This window comes from Blennius ocellaris (genome assembly GCF_963422515.1).
Source record: "Blennius ocellaris genome assembly, chromosome: 8".
NCBI lineage: Eukaryota > Metazoa > Chordata > Actinopteri > Blenniiformes > Blenniidae > Blennius > Blennius ocellaris.
Window position 1 is genome coordinate 4,767,352 of NC_137657.1, and position 21,526 is coordinate 4,788,877.

The 21,526-nt window shown below is 44.2% G+C and overlaps 1 protein-coding gene across 1 annotated transcript in view; it reads left to right on the forward strand.

Moving 5' to 3' along the window:
* Positions 1 to 20,901, forward strand: part of znf385d (zinc finger protein 385D) — a 122,045-nt gene extending 101,144 nt beyond the window's left edge. Inside the window, 6 exon segments of the mRNA XM_080500245.1 lie at positions 7,682 to 8,050; positions 11,250 to 11,431; positions 15,994 to 16,095; positions 20,498 to 20,563; positions 20,565 to 20,699; positions 20,701 to 20,901. Coding sequence (XP_080356371.1) covers positions 7,682 to 8,050; positions 11,250 to 11,431; positions 15,994 to 16,095; positions 20,498 to 20,563; positions 20,565 to 20,699; positions 20,701 to 20,775 — 929 coding nt within the window. The 3' untranslated portion in view covers positions 20,776 to 20,901.
* The last annotated feature ends 625 nt before the right edge of the window (positions 20,902 to 21,526 follow it).

Consider the following 21,526-nt stretch of genomic DNA (forward strand, 5'->3'; position numbering starts at 1 on the left):
CTGTCTCCGGCCTGCAGGCGACTTTTCTGCCTCAGCTCAAATAAAATGGAATATAAATTACCCGCCTCTAATAAGTGAAGCCACTATTCATCCTTTCAAGTGGAGCCCACAAGCTTTAAATAAATGTTCCAGCCGGAGAATTGAATGTAACAGCCTGCCAATAATGGCCTTTTTGTTTTTTTTTCTCCACGCCGGATGTTCTTCTTTATATCGGCATGAAAGCATCTGCCGCAGGAGAAACACGCGGAGGCGTACAGGTGGAGGTCTCCTACCTGGTGCACCTCCGGGGCGCAATCATCTGCCGCCTGCAGCTGATCAATAGGAGCCTTCGCTTCAGGTCCGGAGATGGACCGACCTCGTCAGAGCGTTAAAATGGCTCAAACAAACGGAACTGAGCAGCCAAGATTGAGAAGGAAAGGGGAAATCCACAGCGTCTCAAATCGGTTGCCTATTGCTTGACGTTATGTCAGCTTTTGGATTTCTTCATGGCTATTTGGAAAACAGTGTCTTGACATGTTATGGCTCCCCAAAACACCGCAATTTTTGGCCGTCTGACATGAAGGATCGCCTCGTCAGCTGGAACAAACCAACAGAAATGTAGAATGACGTGACGTAGTTATTCGGGCAACACAGTGATGCTAACGTAAAATGCTAGTACATACTTGCAAGTACTTATTTTCAGCTCTCTTTGTAAAATTGACATCCTCAGTTCGCCTCTCCTTCCGAGCCACGATCACGTCCATGTTCTCCTCTGCCTTTGCGGAGGATTTTTCTACAAACATAAGAAAACCGCGAGGGTGAGACTTCTGTCCATGTTTAGCGTCTTCATTTGACCTGAATGGCTGGTGCAACGCTTATCGTGTTTTATCGTGATAATCGTCACTATGAACTCGGCTCAACACAGGGTTTCAGGGCATGTAGTACACATGTCAGGCCTTTAGGGGCAGTGTGACTCACCAAACACACCAAAAACGCAGAAGAAGAACACATAGAAATATAGAAGTAGACTCCTACTCCTCTCCTCCGCTGGCTAGCATCAGTGGCTTCTGCAGCGCCACCTGGAGCTCGTAGTCCGCTATTGTAAGAACAGTAAGGGCTTGTTTTGGGTATCCTTTCAAGTTGGGTCCAAACCAATGTTTTTCCTTCATATTCGTATGTGTTGTATTGTCATTTGTCGAATCTGGCCAAATTGACTTTGATTAAAAAGCAAAATGTCTTCAAAGGCAAAAAGTAGCTTCATGTGTTCCTCCTTTTCCCTCGGCTGTCTTGCGAGGCTAATGTACATACATTTTATATTTAACATTAATTGATGCCCTCATTTACTGACAGTGTTTCAAGTGAAAGTTCATCATTTTTGCATGTTTGTTTCAGGAAAGTTTCACATTGACACAGCAACGTTTTGAAAACGATGTCCATTTCTATAGAAACACTGAAAATGATGCCGTTAGCATCCCAGGCTACAAGTTGGCTCCATCCTCTGTTTTTGTAAAGACACCAAGTGTTCAGAAATGTTTCAAAAAGTTGCATTTTCACTGGCTCTAAGCACCATTGTCATGTAAACAGACACTGGAGACGCAATGAAAGTATTCCATTTCCACTTGAAAACGTTCCAGCCTTAGAAAGACACGACCATCTTAGTGGGGTGTTTTCCTGATATTCATCGACGGGCCGAAATGGGGAAAAAGAAAAAAATCCTTCAATCCACACAGATATGCAGGAACGCTGACAAAAACCATGCAATGCATCATTAAACATAACGATGAATCAACATAAATACAGTTTTTGAATATAAAGTGAGATGTGCATTCATCTACGTGTTTCACAAAATTATGATTTTCTGAAGTTTCAAAAAGTCCCATTTATAGTTGTATGCCATCACAAGAAGCGCAAGAATGATAAAATATCAGCAAATATAACATAATTACTTTCTCATAAGCCCATGTGTTACCCACAGTGGACAACAGACAATATTAGCATTACAATTCATATTTCGTTGGAGCTTGTGATAAAAAAAATAATAATAAAAGGCTAGAAACATGAACAGCACAAACAAAAATTATACAACTGTTGAAATTGAAAGCAATTATACAAACTGGCAACAGGTCAGTAACATGAGTGGGAACGAACTGAGCAAACAAAGTCCACTTTGATCTACAATTTGTGGAACAATATAAAGTTTCTGCAACATTACTATGTTAACATTTTGCTATTTGAAGTCACTGAATCAAAACGTTTTCACATCAGACCAATCTGGAGCACAAACAACATGCCCGGGGAGTTTGTGCATCATTACGTCCAGGTTTTCTAACTTTTTGGGAACTTGAGGGTGTAAAATTTAAATCGGCGGGGAATTGCATTTTCTTTTGGCGCTTGAATCAAAGCAGCTAAATAATCTTTCTACAGTTCCCAGGTATTAAAAAGAAAAAATCACAAGACCAAGAATAATTGGATTAGGTTTTCTGCTTGCAATTTTTTATCTCTCAGTGTTTACTCACTGAAATAGCGCCTGTTTGAAAAAGGTCTCCTCATGGGAATCCGTATTCCAGATGAGGTGAAACAGATTGAAGGTGTTTCGGAAAATTGATTCACCCTTGAAACGTCTCTGATGGCGTGGACTCTGTCCCTGGCAGAGTTTGGAAGGAGTTCTAACATTGGAATGGTCTTTAATTAGGGCGAGAGGACATAGCATCCTTGAAATGCACAATTCTGCCTTGTGACGGTGAAAAATTCGGTGATTCATTAGTTATGTCCCGAGTCGATGGCCGCGTCCTTCGCGTTTTGCTTTTGTGGACCTGCGATGTCACTTGAACTCCTTGAAATGCTTCCCAGATGACAAAAGACCCAACATGTATTCCCTGTGAATCTCCAAATACTAGATAAAAATAGATAAAATCCCAACAAGTCTTGTGGAACCCCCACCTTAAAAGGAGAAACCTTGACTTTATGTTGTATGAGTGTCACCAAATAAGATCAAGACCTCATTTTCTGTTCTTTCCTGCCTGGTGTCCCAGTTGGGATGTAACTATGTGACCAGAGAAATCTCATGAATCACCAAACCCTACAGCCTGACCAACTGAGCTCCTCCGCCTTCCAGCTAGTAGGTTTACAAAAGCAAAGGTGGATAATGCGCTTTCATCTTCATTACAACTGTCATCCAGTGGTGTTGTGTATTTTGTAAGGGGGCGTGGCCAATCTGTCAAGAAAAGACAAGTTCTTCACACTTCAGTAACACGGCTCTGATTAAGACAGCAGCGCACCGTCGAAGGTATGTTTAAAAATAAAACAAAAAAAACTATGCGCCTGAAAAGACAAAAGCAAAACTACTCATGAGAGGTATAATGAACTGTTCGACACTGGAAGGAAAAGCAGCTCGTCTTCCAACAACAATGTTTGCTGTTCAACGGCTGCTCACTCTCTCCTTTCACAAAAGTTCACGAAATCTCAAGTCATAGTCCTCAAGGTTGTCAGAGTCCAAAGTTCAAATTCTGACCATCAGAAGCCTTCAGTCCTCATCGCCGGTGGCAACTGGTAACTTGGACTTCAAGAACTACTGGAATCCACTATTATGTCAAATCAAGGGAGCGCTTCAGATTTCACAGATTGTTCTGTGTCAACAGTCAGGTACAAGTCCAAAGCTTTGAAAGTTACTATGTATGAATGGCAACCATTAGCTTGAAGTGCGTTTTTGAGTAAAGTCTCAGATGTGAGATGATGAACGGGAAGCGAACGTGCTCTTTTAGTCTAAAAAAAACAAAAGTAATACTGGAAGAGCACCACAAGACATTTAATAATCGTGTAAAGTACTAATAGTTCTAATCATGTCTGGTCGCAGAGGTCCGTGAACGTACATTTTCCATGATTTTCTCCCCGAGCTACAAATTGCTGCTGTCATAACTTCCATCCCCCTTCAACGGTAAAATCCCCCGTGGACACAGCAAGAGGAGGTCAGCATATTTTGTAATTTTTTATTTTTTTTTCTGCTGCAGAACATAGTGGAAAATCAGCATAACCAGTGTGGCTAGTTGTCAGTCTCTCCCCCCCACTGGAAGTAATAGCTGTGCCTGTGTGTGTGAAAAAGGCCTGTCAGTGATAAGGTGATGGGGTCACATACCTGGAGGGAGATTGGAGTGGTGCCCTTCCACGTTGACAGGAGGCGGTTCGGTTTCTCGAATCAGGACGACTCCCAGGTGCTTTCGTGTGCAGGTTTCACAGGTTCGCACAAAGATATCTCAAAGACGATACTGCAAAGAGTTGAGGGATTATACCTGGCCCGGGGAAGACCCCGGGCAGAAAACAGCTTCGCTTGGATGCCACATGGTGACTTGATTTGAACCAATTGGGAAAAGATTTTGGGGGAATCACGGTTCGAATCTGTGCAGAATCAGATTCAGAAAGTGGTGTGTTCTTTGGCTCCCAGCGGTATTTTTCTTACTGATTCAGAGAAGGCAGACCAGTAGTGTGACTCGACCAAAGAAAATTGGTGTGGTTTCTCATCAAGACGTTCCAGAATACCAACTGTTGCCTTTACTAACAAACTGCTGCTATATTAGATCTGAAACAACATATTCTTCTCTTCACTGGCCAAGTATGAGACGACTGAGCTCATAAATATTCACAACAGCAGCTGATACTCCCCAGGACTATATTCTTTTTCATTTTTTGTCAAATACCTACATCACTTCAATTTCGTTTTTCAACTCTGCGGTTTGCGAAAGCCTCGAAAATAAACCCTTGTCGATAAAACGAGCTTGTTTGTGACATCTTCTCACCCTAACTGTGCACAACGCTGCGTTCTGTACATTTATCTATCTCCTGCGTCTGTTCATTACCGCACAGATCTGCATTCCAAACATGCAGCCAGTTCCATGATTGTGCTGCAAATTTCATAGTTGGAGTCAGTCAACCGGAAGACGAGAGTATTTTAGGTATAAAATGTGCCTCAAACCCATTTCGAAAGGTTAATGGATAACATGAGCACAAACACTGAAGTATATAAAAAAGAATAAACTGCGCATATATTACCATACATTGGAAGCGTTTAGTGTTCACTCAGACCTCCAGGAACAAAACTAGCATTTCACACCCATCATAGACAGTATTAAACCGTTTCACTCACATTATTGCTGATTTTAATCCACACATCGAACATATTCGACACCCAAATCCTAAAAACTGTTCTTCTTGCATTCATTACCATTGTATTTAACTGTCGTGGTTAATACTCTCACCTCACTGGGAAATTAAACCGTGTGTAGCTTTTCTCTGGGTACTTAGATTCCCTATATGTTACTTGCCACCCTTCAATAGTCACAGACTGGGGAAAATATCTTCATTAAACCAAAACAAATATATTGTCCGAAATTGGTTCTGAAACAAAAACAATTTGGCCCAAAAAGAACAAACAAAGTCAACTTTTTTAATCCATTCGGGCAACATTGGTTGTTAACCCTGCTATAGGCATACCCGCATATAGGAGCGGTGGGATGCCATGGGGCGGCGTCCAGAGAGCTGGTGGGGTTAAAGGTCTTGGAGAGAGACCTTCGTTGGTAACTTGTTAGCTGTGAGATTGGAACTCTGCAAACTTTGCAGTCCCTGGTCTCTTCCCATAACTTCCCATGAAGGTTGACAGAGTGGACCAAAGGATAAATTGGCAAAAATGGACTTTAACCCAAATAAAAAACACAACTAGTGGTGTCGTCTCTCTGTTCAAAACCAAAAACTGAGGCGAGAGCAGAACTCCTCAGCTGCTAAAAAGAACGAAACAAAAAAAAACTATGCAGTCTGAGGATTTCTCTCCTGACATGAAACATTCGAAGAGAACGGGTGAGTTTCCTGTCGGAATCCAGCCTGAACGTTCACCAATATCCAGCCCCCATACGACCCTACGTTGGATGAAGCAGCGGTGGGTGGATGTATGGATGGTTCCTATTTCTCTTGTGTAAAAATTGTCTGAACTTCTTTCACTACTGGTCTTGGCAGAAATATAGCTGCTGCTGCTCTGCTTCCTCATTTATGTCTCAACCTTTGATACCGTGGCAGCGTAGGTTTGACTGGTTTTGTGGCGCCGGTTGTGCGTCCGTTGTGATAAATAAGACCCGTATATAAATGCTCACAAAAATAGCATGACATAATTCACTATTGATTTGCTCTCTTGGCTGGCTGATCTTCATTTCATGACACGGGGCAGTGCGGAGAACTCAGAGGCATCGGCATCGATCAGGTCTTGCCGCCAAGGCAAAATCTCATTTTCGTAAACGTGGCATCGGCCGTCTGCGTCCAGAGCGCTGACACGTGGTGTTGTTTTATGAGTCAGACATTATTGATTCACATCTCTTGTCTTTGTTCCTAAAAATACCGCGGCCTTCTTTCCCAGCAACCGAGCCCTGCGAACATGTTCATGTCATAACTTGTCTTGATGGCAGAATTAAGGTCTGAGTACTGTAAAGAGCTGAACATTTCAATAATAGAGCCAACGTTCGCTTGATGCACATGTATAATGTGGCGTGGAATCAATAAGCTGCTGTATAACTAATCTTATGAGCATTTTAATCACCATGAATGAAAAGTCAAGGCTGCTTGCCTCTGGTGGAGAAAGTCAACTCGGATCTGTCGAGTCTAATTTGACAGCCCTGTGTTGTTGTTTTGGTTTTTTTCAATGTGTCAAATCAATCCATCTGCCTCTGCAGTGGTATATAAATATTTGTCATTTTTCATTTATGAACTTCAAATGATGAAAGCTGATCATTTGTGCTTCATATTTACACAAATCAAGCCAACATGGCGACCACTGACCACAGGTTAATGAAAAACTCTGATTATCTCTTTATCCTGGCACCTGTTGCACGAGGGTGAAGATTTCTTTGATGGGGAATTAATTGTGACTGCTGATTAGGAGCTTCTTGAAAAATGGTGGTCAGTATTTATCAAACGTTTCCCAAGGAAGAAAATGCGATTAATCAGCCTCTGGGTCATTATGGTCTGGGCTCAACATGTGGTTCCCTGGAGCAGAGGCTTCCGGTCCTGGTCCCGGTGAGACCTTGTCCTTCTGCCAGCTTCATTATTGGACTTTGTGATGTTGACTTGCTTCTTTCTTTGATTTCCTACTACTTTACTCAAAACTGCCATATTTGGTCAGAAATGGCTGTTTCATTGAAACACATGTCAAACCATCCATCTTCTATCCACCTTCATCCAGTTAAGGGTCCTGGATAGGCCCAGAGTAGATTATGTTTGCCACCAGATACTTGACATTCCAAGTCACTAGTAATTCATTTGAAAAACACACATTTGTGTACTGTAAAAGGCAGATATCCTGAGCTTGTATTGGGGATATTTTGATATTTATGACAGCTATAACATTGCCCATGCAACTTGATATCAACTCATATCTTGTATTTTTGCCATGTTCTTGTCTGAGGGGCTTTCTCAGTCATTAAACACGTCTTATTGCTGCAGAATTATTCACCTATTTGTGAGTCACAGCTTGTATAACGTTGCCTGTTCGGCGCTTTGTGTTGTTGTTGACGAAACCAAACAAATGGAACAGAAACAATCCCCGAAGTGTGAACAGAAAGATGTCCAGCCACCTGCTGGGTGAAGATTACTCCATCAAAGCATTTGTCTTCAGACGGCGTCGGAAGCTAAAGAACTCTCATCAAAATGGTACATTTCTCTGTTGCAGATGGCGTCCCTGGATCAGTGCCCCTGCTGCTGTCCCTGCCTGCGCTCAGACCGGCACAACCCCGAGCGCCCCTGTTGACCCCGACCGTCGTGCCGGCGCCGCCACCCGCGGCCTGTCTGAAGGTCCAGAGCGCCGCGGTGGCGACAGCGGCGACTACAACCCCAGAGACTACTACCTCAGCCGCCGCTGGAGGGGACGAGGAGCCGCCCGAGCTCCCCCCGCCCTCAGAGCCAGAGCAGGAGCCCGAGGCCGAACCGGAGGCGGAGACGGACACGGAGACGGAGGAGGAGAAAGCTCGACGCCTCCTATACTGCTCGCTCTGCAAAGTGGCGGTCAACTCGGCGTCGCAGCTCGAGGCGCACAACAGTGGTAAGAGCTACAGATTGAACTTTTTATTAAATGTTCTTTTATCAGAAATTCTTCTTTTCAGCGTTCACACGTCCTATTTTCTAGTATGTGGTGGGCATCAGCAGGGCATCCCAGGGAGGTGATGGGGGGGGGGGGGGGGGGGGGGGGGGGTAAAGGGTTTTGCAGAGGGACCCACAGTGGGGGCTTTTCCACCAAAAAGAACCAGGTTCTAGTTTGGGGCCAGGGGCCAGATTTAGCACCAGTTCTTTGTGTTTCTCCCCCAAAGCCCCGGCCTATCAGGTGCTAAAGGAGTGCTTAGCTAGCGCCATATCATCGCTGGACCAGAGCGGGGCCTGACACATCATCAGCTGGGGGTGGAGTTAAGAGACACTGTACCGGCATTCTGAAATCTACAGTAAACGTCGCCATAGCAAGATGGACGTGAAAAAAAATGACAATGAACGGACAAGGAGACACAACGTTTTCTCGCTCTTTTGCTCTCCATCCGAGGTTCAGGCCAGACTGGATGGAGCGACGTCTCTGTGGATTTCCACTGAAGTGCTTGGAGCTATGTCTGCAGGGATATATAGGACATTTTGGAGTGACGCCATGATGTGACTCTCACTCGGCTCCCTTGACAATGTAAAAAAACAACCGGGGTGCACTTAAGAACTGGCGATAGCGCCGGCCCTGAACTCACACCTGGTTCTTTCTGGTGGAGCAGCTTAGAAGCCATGAACTTGCTCAAAACTCATGAGGCTCAGTCTTCGGTACAAGTTACATTGTCTTGCTGTGGCGACGTCTGTAAAGGAAAAACAAATAATTGACAAACTGAAAGAATCTCCGATCCCACGACTCATTCTCCTGCTGCATCCAGCCTAAAGCTCTCTGTAAACCCCTGATTCTATGTATTATTGTCCCAGACGATAACCCTTCTGCAGCCACTATGAACAAAGTGTTTATTTGCTGGGTTTTTGTGTGTGTTTGTAACCATGTTGTTTAATTTCCATGACAAATGCTCGCAGGCGTCGTCGGCACTGAAGTGATTTTTCTCAGTGAGTCACTGAATTTTAGGGACACGGCTGGATTTCCTCACCGATAATCACTTCTGAATTGTGCGGGCTGTCTTTAATCGCTGCAGGCCTGAAAAACTCACATTATTTGAGAGGTTTTGTAACCTCGAATCAAACTCGGGTATTGTGAGACTTTCTCTCTATTGAAAACAAAGGGTTGAGCTCTGAATCATGCTGTCAAAGTAATTTCTATTCTTCAGTTCACATTCAGAGTGGGATGTGGCCGTGCCCTGAGTCACCGGGCTGATTTTTAAAAGCCCATTCAACATTTAATAAAACCTTTTCTCTGAAGTTTTGTGTCAGGGGATTGCAAACATGACCGTGTCAGTGTTAAACTCACTGACTTATTCATTAGCAGTGTCAATATTGAGTTCGTTAGTTCCACTAAATTGCCTCTTTTGGTCGAAACACATGAAAATAATTGCAGAAATGCGGTCTAACTGAGCCGACTGTTAGTTTTTAATCGTAGCCAAAGCTGCAGTCTTCATGGTTAGGATTTCACTCAACCAACTGATCTCTAATTTTTCTAATGGTATCCACAGCAGATCTGATGTATAACCAGCCATAAACACCTTCCTGCAGTCTCTCTGTTGTGCTAATGCTGCTAGCTGTTAGCATTAGCATGTTTCCTTGATGTTCAGAATGAACCAAATAGCCTGTGTTTTGGACAACCAACTCAGTCTTCCTTATAGCAATGTCAAAAGAATTCTTGCCGTAAGTAGCATTAGCTGAGCTAACGTAGCTGTGATTCAGCATTAGCGGCCTGTCTTGAAACCAGCATCCCTGAATGTTTATCTCCCGTGTTTTGTTGACAATTTCCCCTCACGGCCATTAATTCATGACCCCTTCAAAAATCCACTAACATCCCGATCATAGAGCATCTTCCTCCCAGTAATGGTGCAATACTGCAGCCATGTCAAGATTATCAAGACATCCCCAACTGAAATGACCACAAACTTAACATAAAGCCAATTTTAATTATACCTCTTGGTGAAAAAACCCAATGCTTCCTTTGAAGGATTTAAATATATACATATATATATATATATATATACGGCATATTCAAATCTCTTGCAGAAGGATTTTGGCCCACAGGCCCACATGTTTGACACCCCCACGTTAGTGGGTCATTGTTGTCGCGGCAGTGTTGTAAAAGCTAAAATATTCCATTTGCTTCCAGTAAAGAAAGAGTCAGGGACCCGAGCTTTGGCGGGTGAATCCAATCTGCGATGACAGTTCTGCATCAATTCTTTATCCGGAGCGTCAACCTTCAGGATATTACAATACATGCAGAATAAAATAGCAACTTCCAGCTGGCGAGTGGATCGTAAGTGGGTCGTGTTTGTCTATAGAAGTGCATTGAATATCTGAAATGGCACTTTTGTGTTGCAGAGCGGTTCCTTGCTTTTCATTGAATGGCAGCGATTTACTACACGGCACCGTTAATGCTCCGATGGTCATGTGACCACGTTTCTGGAGCAAAGCCTTCGGGAACCAGGTCATCCATCCAGCATTGCTCCTGTGCAGTTCACTCCAAAATGTGGATTGTAGGCAGCTGTGTAGTGCCAACATTGGGGGGGAAAATCTGGTGAATTTTGATTGATTTGCGTTATGCTCACACTTTTCAATTTTTAATATTTAATCAAAATATATAAACAGAACACAAGCTGGGGTCACAAAATAGATAAAAGTGCAGAATAAATGCAACAAAATACTTTGAAATGGTATTAAAAAAAATGTGAATTGATCAATGATAAGTTTATGTTTCTATCTTTTAAGTTTTTAGGTTTTCACTTGCCTGTCAGAATCACCATAAACCATCACAGAAGATAAAACCGTTCATCACTTTATTTTTTATCACCTGTCGTTTCAAGAAGGGTTCCTGATTTGGTTTTTAGCATGTTGAACATAACTCAGAGGGTTAAATACCTTTTTGTTACCACTGAGGTTACGAGGGTCCTCCGCCGTCTTTGATCCGTGATGTTTTAAGGCCCATTAACGCTCTGACCTCCAGATTCCCCCACAAGGAAAGGTGCATTCCTCCGATCCCCCCCCCCCCCCCCCCCCAAACACCCCCACCTCACCCCCTTCCCCTCGGGGCTGAAAGCTGAGGCGCTCGGTAATCCGCTGCCTGTTTGGACCTGCAGGTACGAAGCACAAGACGATGCTGGAGGCCCGGAGCGGCGTGGGCTCCATCAAGTCCTTCCCCCGGGCGGGGGTCAAAAGCAAGCTGGCCACGACCTCCAAGTCGTCCACGGGCCTGCAGAACAAAACCTTCTACTGTGAGATGTGCGACGTTCACGTCAACTCGGAGACGCAGCTGAAGCAGGTGAGGGCAGGAAGAGGCCTGAGACCGGGGCCCTGTTTAATAAACTACATTTCCAAGGATTGTCTATCCGTTCTAAAAAGGTTTTTCATGCCAGGCAGCGAGAACAACAAACATTCACAGTGTCGAGTAGGCATTGAAGTTGGATTGGTCTTGACTGTCAACTCTAAAACTACCAAGTTCCACGAGAAAATAGATTGAGAGTCGGGATGGGAATTGATACGATTTTTACGCTTCCGAATCAAATTTTCAACTCTGCTTAACAATTTAGTTCGATATGGATTCTCTTTTCAGATTCACTCCGGAGCCGATCAATAAATGCGACAATCAGTACTGCAAGCTGCCCCGTTGTCGTACTTTTGTCGTGAAATGGAACCAAACTTTCCGGCGTTTTAGCCGCCATGTTTCCCGCTGACGAATCTGCTGAATGACGTCGCCTCGCGTAAGCGATAAGAGAATCGATAACGGGATCCTTTGCAAAATTAGCAAACGACTCCAAGGGTTGCTCCCCCCGCCGTTAAAACAGGCCCCCGGAATGATTCAGTGTTCCTTTGAGGACGTTCTCGACTCAACGGGGTCCGAGGAGATGAAACTCATGACGTCTGACATTTTCACGATTTCTCTGTCAGAGGAGCTGAAACAGGAAAAGGCAGAGTGTCACTCTTTGATGATCTCAGACACTGAATGATGGAAGAGTTAAAAGTTTAAAAAAAGGAATAAGTGTCAGTCTTGTTTAGAGGCTATGAACGACTCGGTTTGATCTCACCGGGGCGGGACTGTTTTCATATTGAACTATAAATACTGACAACCTCAAACCTTCCCTCAGCAACTGACTGAGTGACTAAAAGCATAAATAAATCTATTGAACGCAGGTTAAAGAAAAGGAGTTTAAATACGGCTTTTGACTGTCAAGTCACCAGCAATACGGTAGCATCTGTTCAGTTGTGGGTCAGCGTTATCCATGTATTTGCTCTATATCAGAAGAGCTATTAACTACGGCCGTGGTGCACATGTGCAGTGGCAGCGTTTCAGATAAGTCACATTTCCCCCTCATTTCCACAAAGACGGGGCATTTTATAAAAGTTAAATCTCTTTTAAGTGTCACCGTCGTGTAGACAGGGCCTTAATTGAGGTTATTTTGCACTTATTAAAGTTGTTGTTTAGCATTTGTCTAAAATCGAGTCGTTTCATCGTGATGTATAATTTGTTAATGTCATGCAAATGTCATTTCTATATTGTGAGATTTCATTGGTTAAAAAAAGAAAAAAGTTTAATTTGCAGTAATTTTATCGTTTATCATGTCAGATTTCTATTTAAAAGCATATATGAGCAGCTCTTTACAAATCAGGAACTGTGCACAACAGAAAATTCAGAACATACAAAAAACAGAGTGAATTTGAGTGGATTGTTCCAGTTTCCTGCGTCGTTCGGCCTTTAGATTGATCCGATCCAACAATTGTAAGACTTCATGTTGTTGAAAAACCTTAAACATTCAAAGCGGCGGTGGAGGAAAGGAAAATGAAAGCCGGCTTGAAGACGGATCCAACCTCCTCCGGTTCACAGCTGAAGCTTTTTGTGAATCACACAGTGGAAAGGCGTGAGTGTTTGTTCGGGTCAGTGCAGCTCGATAACTTGGCTTAATCACATCTTATTGATCGGACTCCAGCTTTTCTAACTCCTCACTCCAATTACATTATTTTGAGGCCCATTAGCACCAGAATCCCCTCGTTTCATTTTGGTTTTTTTACCAACAAATAGCGTGTTGTTTGTGTGGTATTCGGTTCAGCCCCTCTGCTTTTGTCTATAGTTGTAACGTTAGTGAACTTCGGATCAAATGCAGGGATATTTCATCGTCCATTTAATACTTCTACACCACTTAAATCAGTCCTGTTACGCTCCCAGTCAAACACTCGGGATGTATTTTTAGACGTCAGATGCACACCTCCCTCACTCGCCCTGCTCCGTCAGCCGGAGGAGGATGTAGATGCGGTGAAATAAGACGGGAGCGCGCGACACGCAGCTTTCACATGTAAATGATGCATTTGATGCCTGACATCCAAATACAGGCCTCCTACCAGGAATCTGCTGCTCCGATCAGTCGGTTCACATCAAGGCTCATCACATAAACGTGTAAAAACTGCTACTCTGACGTATCTGAGTCGTAAACAGGCCTGACGAGCCACACAGGAGCTGCAATTTGACAGAGCGATTGTAATTTAATTGTCTCTCACTTATGCGCGCGAGCCAGACGGCAGCGTTTCCAAAAGAAATCAGATTAAAGCAGCAAAACACGATTACTTTGAGAACGATAAGCTACTTCCTGTAAAGCCGGTGTTTACCTGATCACATTCCTCCCTACCGGCACGGATGTCGTCTGTAAAGCGCAGTGATGCGACGTGAAGCTGCAGGTTGTGGATTTAGTTCTCTTTCTTTTCTTTTTTTGTGGAGGATTTAGATTTATTTTGCATTGAAGCACAAAAAAAGTATCAGAATGTTGCAAATACTTTGCCGATCACCTTTGAAAACGATTCAGATTAAAACAAAACAGAGAGCAAGGATTTTTCCTCCTTTCATTCCATTCCAGGACACATTTCTCTATTAAGTCTTTGTCGTTTGCAAGCATTCTTGAAGAAACAACAACAACAACAACAAAAACAGCCTTGAGAGAACTCGATCAACGGCAAAAGAAATAAAAAATTAGGTTTCTGCTTTAAGATTAAAGCCGCGCGTGAACACAAGGTTAAGTGGAGTTGCTGTAGAATCTGACAAAAGGTGAATCTCTTTGCGACTCAGTTGAAAACCTCTGGTAGCTGCTGCTCCACAAATCTCTTTTCGTCTTGTAGCGGTTGATCATTCTGTCATGGGGGGGGGAAATGTCATCCACAACACCAGTTTTCCTTTTCCCACTGTCTCAGCTCAACCTTGAGATTTCTCCCTGAGAAACAGACGGGGCTTTAAATGAATTTTTCATGCCAGGTCTTTTACTGAGTACCTCTGAACAGGAGTCTTTTTTGGTTTTTTTGTTTTTTTCTCCTCTGTGAAAAGAAGCCAGCGTGACAAATTCCGGTCACAGTTTTAAGAATCGGGAGAAAAGTGTGATTGCTAAATCCTCTTGCGAAGTTCAGACGCCGCCGCCGCTTGTCGCCGCCGTGTCGCCACGCTGAATTATTTATTGGCTCGGGGGTTGGAGAGTATTTCTGTACGTGCCAGGCGGGTTCCGTCGTTTTTTTTTCTGGTCCCCCCCCTCCGTGGCGCTCTGCTGTATTTAACAGGGATGTATAACGGACCATTTAGTAAAAGCTCTTTGAGCCGCACCACGCCGAGCCACCGCTGCAGTCATTTTCACCGTGGGGGGGTCCTCGCCAGCACAATGGAGCCATAATCACTTTCACCTCACGACAAAGGTGTATTTTTGTTTCTGGCCTGTTCTTTTTTTGTTTTTTTAATTCCTCATGCTGCCACCTTGAATAAGAAAATCTGCAAATCACTGCCACCTGTAATGTTAAAAACACATTTTATAAAACGTGTTTTTGAAGTCGTATTTCTGTGTGTGTGTGTGTGTGTGTGTGTGTGTGCAAATCTGTTCTTCGTACTGTTAAGTAGTTGCAATCCAGATTCATTATGCACTGAAGCTGATCCCGGCGGACGTTAAGGAAAGAAAGTAGACTAAACTGAAGAACTCATCTAGTTGTTGACGTGCAAAGTCACAAAATACAGACAAAAAAAACCCAATAAAAACCCAAAGAGCTCGAAGTGAAACATGAAGCATCCAAACGCAGGGGGAAAAAAACAACAACCGTCATTTCCAGACTATTGATTGCCTCTGAATATAAGCCACAACTGCCAAATTGAAAAAGATAAAAATGTAAAAAAAAAAAAGAAAGGTCACCTGAATGCATGAGGCTCGTCAACCTGTAGAAAAATTCATAAATTAGCCTTGAAGCTAATTAACGAAGCGGCTTATAGTCCGGAAACTATGGAAGTCTTCCCACTTTGTTGTCAAACCAAAAATGAAATTCTACATAGACAAGGCAAAATGAAACACAGTAATAAACATAGTTCATTACAAAATGCTGCAGATTATTACATAATGAGTGGAAAATATATGACATTATTGCATAACGCACCGTTCTTACATAACGCGGCGCTTCACAGCCTGGTTGCTCTTTTGGGATTATTTTACTTGCAAGTTTTCAAGCGGAAAATTCACAAATAATTTAAAAAACAAAATGTACGAAGGACACAAAGCAGCGGCAGGGATTCCGCCGATCGGACCATTAATCCTGATATTGTACAGGGAGATTGCAACGTTCAGCCATTTCCAGATCGGTTGCCAGATCTTGCGAGAGAAGTAAGTAGCAGGGGGAAAACAGCTTTGTCTTGCTTCAGAACTTTTTGTTGAAAGAGTATGACATGAAATACATATATATGTATATAGTCCACCATCAGAGGTTTGTTTGGAGCATTCGGAGCAGTGAACACCACGAAGCAGCGGGGAACCTGTTTAAAGCAACACGACTCCAGCGTCAGCCTGTAATGTCCTCTGCCCTCTGTGTCACTTCCAGCACATCAGCAGTCGGCGTCATAAAGACCGAGCGGCAGGTAAACCAGCCAAACCCAAGTACAGCCCCTACAGCAAACCGCAGAAAGGCCAGACCAAGCAGCCGGTGAGTCACCAAAACACTTCATCTCATCTTATCGGCAGCCCAAAGCCTCGGCGTCGACGCAGCAGTCGCACGCCCTCGCGTCTAATACAACGCTGAAGAAACGGACTTTTACCATCGCGTGGGAAACGGGTTTACAGTTTGATCATTGTCGTTCTCTCCCTCCGACGCTTTTATCTGTGAATAATCCCCCCCCCCAGCCTCCATCCACCCAGCGGCTCCTGATTCACTAAAATGTCAACTTTTATGACTGGATCACTTGTTACCCGACTTTTAATGAAAAAAAACAAAAACAAGACACAATAATAATCCCAGGACGGGAACATTGTGATTTAATTTTCAATATGTCATTGACAAAATGGCTCATATGAGTCATTTGCTGGCTGAGGTATTAAAACACTGTTTTCAGGTGATTTGCAAATGTCAGGCTGAAGTTATTTGGGCTGCCTCAGCAGGGGGTCTCTGACGTCGTGCGTCAGAGTCCGACTGGCTGGCGAGCTGCAGAACGAAAGAAGAAGGACTGGAGTAACTGAACACGGTCCCCAGGTCGTCGTTTAACTGTCCGGTTCTCGTTGTTCCCGGTAGAAAACCAAAAGCTGTCCCCCTACGATCGCACAAGCAAACGTTCAGAGACAGTAAGAGAGGATCCAGCGCGGCGAGGTGCGAGATGAGCGTCTGACGTGGTGCACAAGGCATCCGGAGGCAGCCGTCATCACGCCCACTGTTTGCCAGAGACAAAGCACCGGGGGTTTACCAGTGTGGGGGGAATGGCTTTTTTTCTGAAACCCATCATTGACTGAGTTAACGGAGAGGAGCCCCGTCTTGATGAGCGCAGAGTAAAGAATGCTTCCCGCCGGGTTTCGACGCCCGAGCCGCTGATTGATGGCCCGGAACAGCTGCCGCCGCCGGAGCGTCGCTCTCGCCCGGCACTGACACGCAAGATTACGCCGAATAACTTTGATGACCTTTTCACCCGATTAGGCCGTGGGCGGAACGCAGACGGTCCTCGGATTACTTGAAGATTGATCACAGTTACCAGTTCCAGCTTCAGAAGGCAGCTTTATCTCCAACAATAACAACTCAACGGATTTGATTAGACAACGTTGGGAGAAAGAAACAAATATAGTAATCTCGGAGGACGTAGGGCTACAATTTTGGAAAAAATCTATATCTTTAACAAGCAGCTCTTTACTGTGGCCGGATTACCACAATCCAGAAATGGGAGTGGTTCAGAGCTGTCCTGCTGGAGGGAATGTGGAACGATTTCTGCACAATGCTTTCATATAGTTTGGAAACAATTCTGGAAGAAGTCGTAGTGAACGATGCTGCAAAAATTGGCATCGATTCGATACCAAGTATATACAGGGCCAGTATCGTCCATAGCAATCCGATAGATGCTTTTTGATTTTCAAGGTTCATGCAAAATCCAGATGAATTTTTGTGACTTTTGAGTGTTTTGATGATTTTCTTTTTGTTTGTTTTGTTCCTATTGTTTGGCCACAAAAACTCTCCAGACTGTGTATATTACACTGGAAAATCAAGTGTAACATGTGCATCGTTCCTGTCTGATGATCATGTATTTTTTATTTTATAATCGTAAATATTCTCACCCTTGAATATTTTTTTATGTTCAAAAAAGACACCAAAAAAAAGTTTATAAAAAAGAAAGAAAGCAGTTGAGGCCATAATGTGTGTTGACACTTTATTCAAAGATGCCTCATTATTATTATTATTTTGTTTATTCATTTCATACTGTATTTGCAACTACAAATTAGAAAATGAAATACATTTATAGTAGGTGTGTGAATCAAAGTCAAAGTCAAAGTCAGCTTTATTGTCAAGTGTGCTGATATGTATGACATACAGCACAGATGAAATTTCAGTCCTCTCAGACCCACAGTGCAAAGGCATGTAATAATATATTAAGAAAAACAATTGAAAGATTTAAAAATCTATACACCCTATAAACATATCAACAGTAAAGTGGCATGTACACAATGTCTCTTTTGAGGTAGAGAATAGAGAAGTATATACAGGGCCTTTGATGACCTTTGATCTGGATTCTTGACATTAATAGGGGGACCAAAAACCCCGTTTTGCTGAGGGCCCCTTGGAGGCTTGGTCCGGCCCTGTAATGAAATGATGTTGTTTTTTTATTTCCACGTCTTGGTATGAGCCACATGTATTAAATGGGTTTAAGTTTCCCTTCGTTCCCCCTGAAAAGCGGCACTTACCCTTTGACATTTTAATGAAAATTCATTAAATTTTAACTCCCCAAACAGACGCCTCACCAGGGGCTCCATTCCTGTGAGCACGGCGACAAATGCAAAGTGTTAAAATCACTTCTTTTTTTCCCCCCCATTAAACCCACTGCTGTTTTTAATTAACTCACCGAGTGGTTCAGTGCAGATAGCAGAGAATAAACCTGAACCAAGAGATCAGCGATGAGAGGCTGCAACCTGCAGGAGCGGCATTGGCATTAAAGCCATTCCGCGACTCTAGACGATGAAAAAAACACAACAACAAATTGAAAAACACAATAACATTAACTTTAGTGGAAGAGGTAGGTCCCCGTCAGCAGCAAGAAATATTGCCGATGGAACGACTACTGGAGCTCTGATTGGACGACAGCAGTACTGCTTTTGAACGGTGAAGTCGGTTTGTGACTGGAAACCGCAACAGTTCAATACATGAAACGATCTCTAAATTGTAACTGTGTTCATGATTCCAAGTCGCTGGAAAGAGTTAAAGAGACAAACCGGCAGCAGAAGGAGCACCGCCGGGTGTCCGTGTCTTTTATCAGCCGTGACGGTAATCACCACATTCAAATGGTTGACCATAATAACGGATGTCCAAGAAAAACAAACTGGCCTGGTCATGCGAGGGAAGAAATAATGAAGGGGTTGACATTTCCCCGGCCGCCTCTCGTGTCGGCTCCGCCGTCTTCCTCGCGGTTTGGAGGAGTTTCACCAATTAGCAGCTGATTTCTGGCACCTGTCTGATGCCGCCCCGTAAATCTCCCGGCGTGTCGTCAGCCACCTCCTCTGCTCTTTATTACCATTTCTCTCAGTACGACGGGTAAAAACAATCCCTGCTTGTGACTGCAGGATGCCGCTGAGGTCGTGTCATGGAAGAGGGAGAAAACAGACAAAGGTCACGGATTTGATTCACACAACGGGTCATGATTTGCATTTAGTACAAACAGGACACAGCGGAATACTTTCCACCATAATGAGGAGGGCATCTTTCACTAATCCCATTGATCTGTTGACTGCTAAATGAAATGTCAGGGAGTAAGTGGTCATCCCGCATGCACACCAGGCTGAAAGAAGAAAATGCTGTTCTAAAGAACATCAAAAGTTGGCATTTAGCATCTCTTTTTAATATGCCAGTTTGTTTTGGGTTTTTTCTTTGATCAGCGGGTTCCTGATTGAATCCACGTTTTGCCTTTTTGAATTTTTAATGGAGGTTCTTACGCAGCTGTTTGCTCCCTGCAGATATACATCTATTTACTGATGATAAGAGACGCCTTTTGGGGAAAAGCGCTCGGTTTTAATTTGCTTCATGAACTCGTTTCACATTTTGACATTATTATGAATATCTATATTTCAAATCTTTCATATATATTTTCACTTGCCTGCCGCTAATCCTTTTTTAAATAATTGTATCTGATTTTTTTTTAATTAGTCTTTGATTTGATTTTGCTTACCTGTTTTTATTGGAATTTTTAAATTATTTTCACCCCAAAAATACATTTAAAAAAATAAATATTATATATATCCTTTAATTTATTACGGCACATTTTCAAAAAAAATTCTTTCAAATATATTTTCACTTGTCTGCCTTTCATCCTTTTTTTAAAAAACTATTTTATCAGACATTTTTTTAAATAGTTTATTTAATTTTGTTTACCCATTTTTATTTAAAATAATAAATATATTGGATTTTTGTCGTTATTTTCACCCCCAAAATAACAAAAAAAATAAATGATATATATATCCTGTAATTTATTACAGAACATTGAAAAAAACACATTTATTTCAAATATATTTTCACTTGCCTGCCTTAAATCCTTTAAAATAATTTTATCAGATATTTTTTTTATATGTTTTCTATTTAATTTTGTTTACCTGTTTTTATTTAAAATAATAAATACATTGAATTTTTTAAATAAATAAAAATATATATACAATTTTTCTTACAGTTGGTTTTTTTTTAATGTGCAGAGGTAAAAGCATCAGCCTTCAATACAGTGAATAAATTAAGGCTGAATATGTTTCTACTTCTTGTTGAAGCACTTGTCTATGGTTGCAGGTTCATGTTTGTTAAAGAGGTTTGTTTTTAAAAACAAAACAAAAACAAATCATCTGCCTTGAACTCAGTGTGTTCCGTATGTGTCCTCCAGATAAAGCTGATCCTGGGGAAGGAGCGTCCATGTCAGCCTCTGACCACTCAGATCCTCCCCGCTCACCCTGGCGGCGGTGGCGGCGGCGGCGGCGGCCGGCCCTGGCAGCTCGTTCAACGGGCACCGCGCCGGCCCGTCACGCCGCCGCCCCGCCTCCGGCACGCCCCCCAGCCCCCCCGCCCTCTTCCAGACACAGACCCTCCCCCGCCGCGCTGCTCCGCCCGGCCCCCGGGCCCGTCAGGACCTCCCACCCGCAGGTTCTATTTGCCCCGTACTGAACCTGCCGGAGCTCCTCCTGCCTCTCAAGGACCAAACCGCCAGGCCGAGGAATCCCGGCACCACCTCCTTCTATGCATCCGGATATTCCAGTCATCTCCACGCCATGGACCGGACCGCCATCCCTCACAGCCCAAGCTTCCCCCTGCTGGATCGCTAATCTCACTGGACTGTCCGTGCTTTCTGTGCCATCCTGCCCTCCCTCCTCCCCTCCCCCCCTCCCTCCTCCCCCCTCCCTCCCCCCCCTCCCTCCTCCCTCCCCTCCCTCCTCCCTCCCTCCTCTCCCCCTCCTCCCTCCCCTCCCTCCTCCTCCCTCCCTCCCCCCCCTCCCTCCCTCCCCCCTCCCTCCCTCCCTCCACCCCCTCCCTCCCTCCCTCCTCCTCCCTCCTCCTCCCTCCCTCCCTCCCTCCCTCCCCTCTCCCTCCCTCCCTCCTCCCTCCTCCCTCCCTCCCTCCCTCCCTCCCTCCTCCCTCCTCCCTCCCTCCCCCCCTCCCTCCTCCCTCCCCCTCCCTCCCTCCTCCTCCCCCCTCCCTCCTCCCCCCTCCCTCCTCCCCCCTCCCTCCCTCCCCCCTCCCTCCCTCCCTCCTCCCTCCTCCTCCCCCCTCCCTCCCTCCCTCCTCCCCCCCTCCCTCCCTCCCTCCTCCCTCCTCCCTCCCCCCCCTCCCTCCCTCCCTCCCTCCCTCCTCCCTCCTCCCTCCCCCCCCTCCCCCCCTCCCCCCTCCTCCCTCCCTCCCTCCCTGGACTTGGACCTAC